At 21.6% G+C, this 6,854-nt stretch overlaps 1 protein-coding gene across 3 annotated transcripts in view; it reads right to left on the bottom strand.

The window, feature by feature from the left end:
• The window catches only part of LOC117171342 (mediator of RNA polymerase II transcription subunit 26), a 23,034-nt gene that overhangs the window by 7,864 nt on the left and 8,316 nt on the right, over nt 1–6,854 (bottom strand). For all 3 annotated transcript variants that reach the window (XM_033358574.1, XM_033358576.1, XM_033358575.1), the window contains exon 3: nt 1,309–1,560. In XM_033358574.1, the coding sequence (XP_033214465.1) occupies nt 1,309–1,560 (252 nt within the window). The remainder of the gene's footprint in view (nt 1–1,308; nt 1,561–6,854) is intronic.

Here is a 6,854-nt window from a genome sequence, read left to right as displayed (position 1 = left end):
AAAAAAAATCATTTTTTGTGGCAGAAAATAATTCTTCTTGGTTGAAAATTTAATTATTTAGTTTAATATTTATATATCTTGTTGAAAATTCGTCTTTCCTAGTAAAAAATTTATTTTTCTGGTACAAAATTATTCTTGTTTGAAAATTCAAATATTTGGTTAAAAACTTATATAATTTGTAGAAAATTCGCCTTTTGTGCTAGAAAATAATTCTTTTTGGTTGAAAATTTAATTATTTAGTTTAATATTTATATATCTTGTTGAAAGTTCGTCTTTTCTGGTAGAAAATTAATCTTGCTAGTTAAAAATTCAATTATTTTGTCAAAAAATTATGTAGTTTGTAGAAAATTCGCCTTTTGTGATAGAAAATAATTCTTATTGATTGAAAATTCAAATATTTGGTTACATATTTATACATCTTGTTGCAAATTCGTCTTTTCTGGTAGATAATTAAAATTCTTATTTGAAAGTTCAATTATTTGGTAAAATATTTATACATTTTGATTAAAATTCGTTTTTTCCTGAAAGAAAATTCATCTTATTTGTAAAAATTTGTCTTTTTTCGATAGAAAATTAAATTTCTTGGTTGATAATTAAATGATTTGGTAAGAAGTTGACGTACTTTGTAGAAAATTTATCTTTCGTGGTCGAAAATTAATCTTCTTGATTGAAAATTCAACGATTTGATTGAAAATTTATGGATTTTGCTGAAAATTTATCTTTCTTGGTAGGGAAGTAATCTTTTTCGTTAAAAATTCAACTATTTCAATCAAAATTGATGTGTTTTGTAGAAAATAATTATTATAATTTGGTTAAAGATTTATGTAACCAGTTAAAAATACATCTTTTCTGGTCTAAAATTAATCTTCTTGGTTGAAAATTCAATTATCTGGTTAAAAATTTAATTTTTTCTTTTCAAAATTTGTTCCTTCGGGTAGAAAATTAATTTAATTTGGCTGAAAATTGATCTAATTTGTTGAGAATTCATTTTTTCATTAAAAACTTTAACTTTTCGGTTAAAAATTAAACTGTTTTGCTGAAAGCTCATATTTTTAGTTAAAAATGGAACTGTTTGGTTAAAAATGAATCTTTTTTTTTATCAGGATTCAACTTATTTTTGTATGACACCTATATAAATTCACCAAAAAAAATGGAGACATTAGCAGAAAAATTGTGAGTAAACAGTCGCTTTCGTGTGATTATTCTCAAATTTTCCATTTAAATTATTTTCTATTGAATCGATTCTTTTTTTCTGAACAGGAGAGAAGAAAATAAAAATAAAAAAATTTTTTAATGCAGAAAACTTACCTTAAAAGGTGCTGCAGCTTTTAGCATTGGACTTTGAGGTTGCAACCCCCGTAAAGCTGGACTTCTTTGAGCCGGACTAGGAGATTTAACTCCATTGACGACTGTTTGTGGCGGAGGTTCGGCCGGAATTGCTTCATTTTTATGATTAATCCATGTCCTCCATCGCCGCACCAAATCCTTCATCCGCCTGGCCAACTCGGCATTGCTCAATTTTCTTCGAATGTCATTTACATATTTCCCGAGCCTCGTTACCTATTAATTTACCAATTTTATATTCAACATTCTACAAAAAAAAAAAAAATATCTACAAGGATCCTTTCTTTAAATTTAGCAATTGTGGACAATTTTTAAAAAGTTTGAAGAAATATTTTTATTCTTTCTTAAAAATGGCAAATTTAAAAACATCTGACCATTAATATTTTAAGACTAAAATTTTAATTTTAATATAAAACTTGAATACATGGAGTGTAATAACTTTAAATTTTTTTAAAAAGGTGATAAAATTAAACTTAACATTTTTTCCAAAAATATTCGAAAGAATTCGTTTCATAAAACTTTTTAATCAGTCAAATTGGAGTGAACTTTTAGCGATTTAAGGTGAATTTAAAAAATTTAATATAAAAAAGTTAATTGCATTTTTTATTAAATACCCTGAATTAAGTAGAATTATGTGAATTTAGAAGAATCAGTAATTTAAAAATCTAAGAGAATTGGAAAGAATTTAGAATTAATTGATATGAATTCTAAACAAATTGCAAAACATGATCAAATTTTTCAAACTCTACAAAATCCCTTATTTCTTTTAAATAAATTCTTTGAAATTCATTAAAATATGATAAAATCCTATGAAATAAGATATTTCCTGAAATCCTAGAAACCCTAGGAAATTATTTCAAATCCCTTAAAATAATTCAAATCATTTGAAATCCCGTAAGATTTTTTAAATCACTTGAATATTCTTTGGAATTTTTTAAACTACTCTAAAGATTTTAAATCCTTTGAATTCCTATAAAATTACTGAATAAACATTGAAAATTTCTTGGAATTCTTTAAAATACCCTACACAGGGTGGCCGTTTTAATCGATGAAATAAATTCCCGCTCATTTCCTGGTTCGCAAAAATTTTTCACGGTCGATAAAATTATAAAAATAGAACACTAAAGTTAAAAAAATTTCCAAAATTATATAATTTTAAGGAATTTTAAGCTAGAAACATAAAAATATTGAAAAACTGAAATTTTTTTAACTGAACACTTCTTAAATTAGAAATTCAATCATTTTCTTTTTAAATAGTTTAAAAATCCTTGGAATACTTAATTTAAAAAAAAAAAGATTAATTTTTTACAAAAAAAAATACGATTTTTTAAAGCAAAATATATCAATTTTCAAATAAATAGTTGAATTTTCTCTAAAAAGGCAACTTTTTAACCAAATTATTAATTCTTTAAATTCTTTTCAACACTTCTTAAATTAGACATTCAATTATTTTCTTTTTAAATAGTTTTAACATTTTTGGAAAGCTTAGAAATTTTATTTCAAAATCTTGAGAAATCTAGAACTTGATTTAAATTTAAAATTATTTTGGAAATTTTTTCAGAACTTCTAAATATCTGTCAAAATTAATTGAATTTTTTCTGCAATTTTCATAAAATCCTGCAAATTTTAGAAAATTTCTTTACAATTTAGATGTATAAATAACAATTGAATATTTATCAGTTGTAGGCGAAATTTGTAAATTATACATCAAAGTTTAAAAATTTCACTCAAAAATTAAGAATTTTTCAAATACAACAATTAAAATTGTAACGCTCAAAGTTTAAAGGCTCTTCGAAATTTTAACGATTCCAGACTTTCTATGTCAAACAACTCAGTTAAAGATTCTTTACTATTAAATATTTGATTTAAATTTACTTGTCTTAAATAAAAATTCAAATATTGATAAATATTCAATAATTAATATTTTTTTTTATTTAAAAATTTAAAATTAAATAGATAAAAGATGGAATATTTCAGACTGAAACAATATTTTAAATTTAAGAAAATTCTTTAATTAAGAATATATTATTATGATGTTATTTTTAAGTTGAAAATAGTTTATAAACTATCAGTCAGACGTTCACATTTGTTTAATGACTAATACTTTCAAATTGAAACAGTTCAATTTTTAACGTTAAAATCTCTTAAAAATTAAAAAAAAGTTTCTTAAATTTTGGACTGATTTAAAATCATATTGTCAAATCGTTTTTGTTCACTTTTTATTACTTAAAGTACAGATACATTTAAAAAATCATTTATACATAAAATAAAAATTTTTTCTATCTATTTGTTCAAGTCTTTAAGAAAGCATTTAAAAATTCTTTAAATTAAAAATGCAAGCTTAGAAATAAAAATTTTAAATGGAAAATTTGTAAAGTAAAAAAATGTTGAATTACGCATTGTAAGCTAAATAAGAGCATAATTGAAAAACATAACAATTCAACTAATTATTTAAAAACTGTTGATCTTGAAAATTGCGTGGAATTTTTAAAAATACCAGAAAATTCTTTGAAATCACTTCAAACTTTTAAAAGCTGCTGAGAATTCATCAGAATTTTAGAAAATACCCTAAAGGTTAAAAATCATTTGGAATCTCCATAAATTATTGAAATCTATTAAATATTAAAAATACCATAGAATCTTATAACTCCTTTAGAACCTTTTCAAATCCCTTCACATGTTTTAAAGCTTTTAAAAATTCCAAATTAGGAAATTTTAAAAATACCCTAAAATCTATTGAAAAATGACCGAAAATGTTTAAAAAGCCTACAAAATTTAAAAACATCTGAAATCTTTGAAAAATCTTCGAAACAATTTAAAGCTCTTTAAAATTCTTTGCAAAAAAAAAACCTAAAATTTTTTTAAATCTATTGAAAAATCCATCTAATCTTGTAAAATGCCCTAAAATATCACAAATCTTTCGAAATAACTTAAACAATTTGTAAGTTTTGAAAATTCCTTGAATGTTTATTCTTTAAAATTTATTGAATTATTATAATATAATAATATAATGAAATTATTCTTCAACTATTCAGGATTTTTGGCTTTCAATTTGAAATTAAATTATAATCTTGCTTTAAAATGTTTGAAGGGATTTCAAAGGATTTGAAATTATTTTGGGCAATTTAAAAAAATCCAAGGAATTGTTAAGAACTTAAAAAAGTTTCCTTTGAAACCTATTGAAAAATTCCCTAAACTTTTTAAATTGTTAAATAATTTGATATTAAGACTTAAAATTGAATAGTTTAATATCTGAAACGTTTAAAATTTGATAATATAAAATAGAAAAATCTCTATAATTTTTTTAAATGTCCGAAAATATTTTAAATTCTTAAAAATCTTTTAAATATTTTAATCAATTGCTTGGATGTATTACAAATGTCCTAAAATAATTTGAAATCTATTGAAAAATTCTTCTGATCTTTGAAAATGCCCTAATATATTTCAAATCTTTTAAAATAGCTTGGAAATTTGTTAAACTCTTGAAAATTCTTGAAAATATTATAATATATTATAAAACTCTTGAAATTTTTACAAATCCTTTTATTTAAAATATCCTACAAAATTTAAATTTTTTTAAAATTTCTTAAAACATTTCAAAGCTTTTGAAAATCCCTTGGATGTTTTAAAAATAACTTTAAATCCTTTAAAATGTATTGCAAAATCCGTGTCATTTTTTTTTTAATGTCCTAAAATATTTCAAATCAATTTTAAATAAATTGTTTTAAAAATGCGCTAAAATCATTTGAAAAATCCGTGTAATTTTTTAAATGCTCTAAAATATTTCAAATCCTTGAAAAATTGTATAAAACTTTTGAAAAATACTTGTGTATTTGAAAAATACTCTAAAATCAAAAATAGCCCAAAATCCTTTGAAATCGATTTAAAAATACTTGTTATTTTTTGAAATGCCCTAAAATATTTCAAATTCTGTGAAATACTTTTAAATTTTTTAAAGATCTTAACAAAATTTGAAATATTTTAAAAATGCGCTAAAATCTTTAGAAATCTATCGAAAAATCCTTTGAAATTAATTAATAAATCCTTGTATTTAAATATCCTATACAATTTTAAATGCTTTGAAATTACTTAAAACATTTTGAAACTTTTCAAAATTCCTTGAATGTTTTAAAAATAACTTTAACCCCTTTTGAAATTTATTACAAAATCCTTCTAAAAATATTTTTAATCCTGTGAAATACCTTAAAACTTTTTAAAAATCCCAAAAAATGCCTTATAATTTTTTCAAAATGCGCTAAAATCCTTTGAAATGTTGAAAAATCCTTTTAATCTTTTAAAATGCTCTAATATATTTCAAATTCTGTGAAATACTTTTAAACTTTTTAAAGATCTTAACAAAATTTGAAATATTTTTAAAATACGCTAAAATCTTTAGAAATCTATCGAAAAATCCTTTGAAATCAATTAACAAATCCTTGTATTTAAAATATCCTACACAATTTTAAACAGTTTGAAATTCCTTAAAACATTTTAAAGCTTTTAAAAATTATTTAAATTATTTAAAAATAACTTTAAATCCTTTAAAATTGATTGCCAAATCCTTGTATTTTTTTAATGTCTTAAATATTTTAAATCCTGTGAAATACCTTTTAACTTTTTAAAGATCTTGAAAAATTCTGTAATTTTTTTCAAAATTCGCTAAAATCCTTTGAAATCAATTGAAAAATACTTGTATTCATTTTAAAATATCCTAGAAAAATTTTAATCCATTAAAATTCCTTAAAACATTTTAAAGATTTTAAAAATTCCTTGGATGTTTAAAAAAACTTCAAGTCCTTTAAAATCAATTGCAAAATCCTTGCAATATTTTTTGAAATTTAAATTCTGTGAAATACCTTAAAACTTTTTTAAAATCTCGAAAAATTCTGAAATTTTTTTAAAATGCGCTAAAATTCTTTGAAATCGATTAAAAAAACCTTCTAATCTTTTAAAATGCTCTAAAATATTTCAAATTCTGTGAAATACTATAAAACATTTTAAAATTCTTGAAAAAATTTGAAATATTTTAAAACTGCGCTAAAATCCTTTGAACACTTTCGAAAAATCCTTGTATTTAAAATATTCTACAAAATTTTAAATCCTTTGAAATATCCTTAAAAAATTTTAAAGCTTTTGCAAATTCTTTAGATTATTTAAAAATAACTTTAAATCCTTAAAAATTTATTGCAAAATCCTTGAAATTTTTTTTTAATTTCGAAAAATTCTGGAACGTTTTAAAAATGCGCTCAAATTCTTTGAAATCTATTAAAAATTTCTTGTAATATTTTAAAATCCCGTTAAATATTTCAAATCCCTTGAAGCTCTTTAGCGCTTTTAAAAATTTCTTGGATTTTCAAAAAGTAACCTTAAATCCTTTTAAATCAATTGAAAAATACTTGTAATTTTTGTAAATGGCCCAAAAATTTTTTTCAAATTTTGTGTAACACCTTAAAATTTGTTAAAGATCTTGAAAAAAAAATTGAAATATTTTTAAAATGCGCTAAAATCCT

Source organism: Belonocnema kinseyi, chromosome 4, assembly GCF_010883055.1.
Source record: "Belonocnema kinseyi isolate 2016_QV_RU_SX_M_011 chromosome 4, B_treatae_v1, whole genome shotgun sequence".
NCBI lineage: Eukaryota > Metazoa > Arthropoda > Insecta > Hymenoptera > Cynipidae > Belonocnema > Belonocnema kinseyi.
This window is presented reverse-complemented; position numbering and strand designations above follow the sequence as displayed.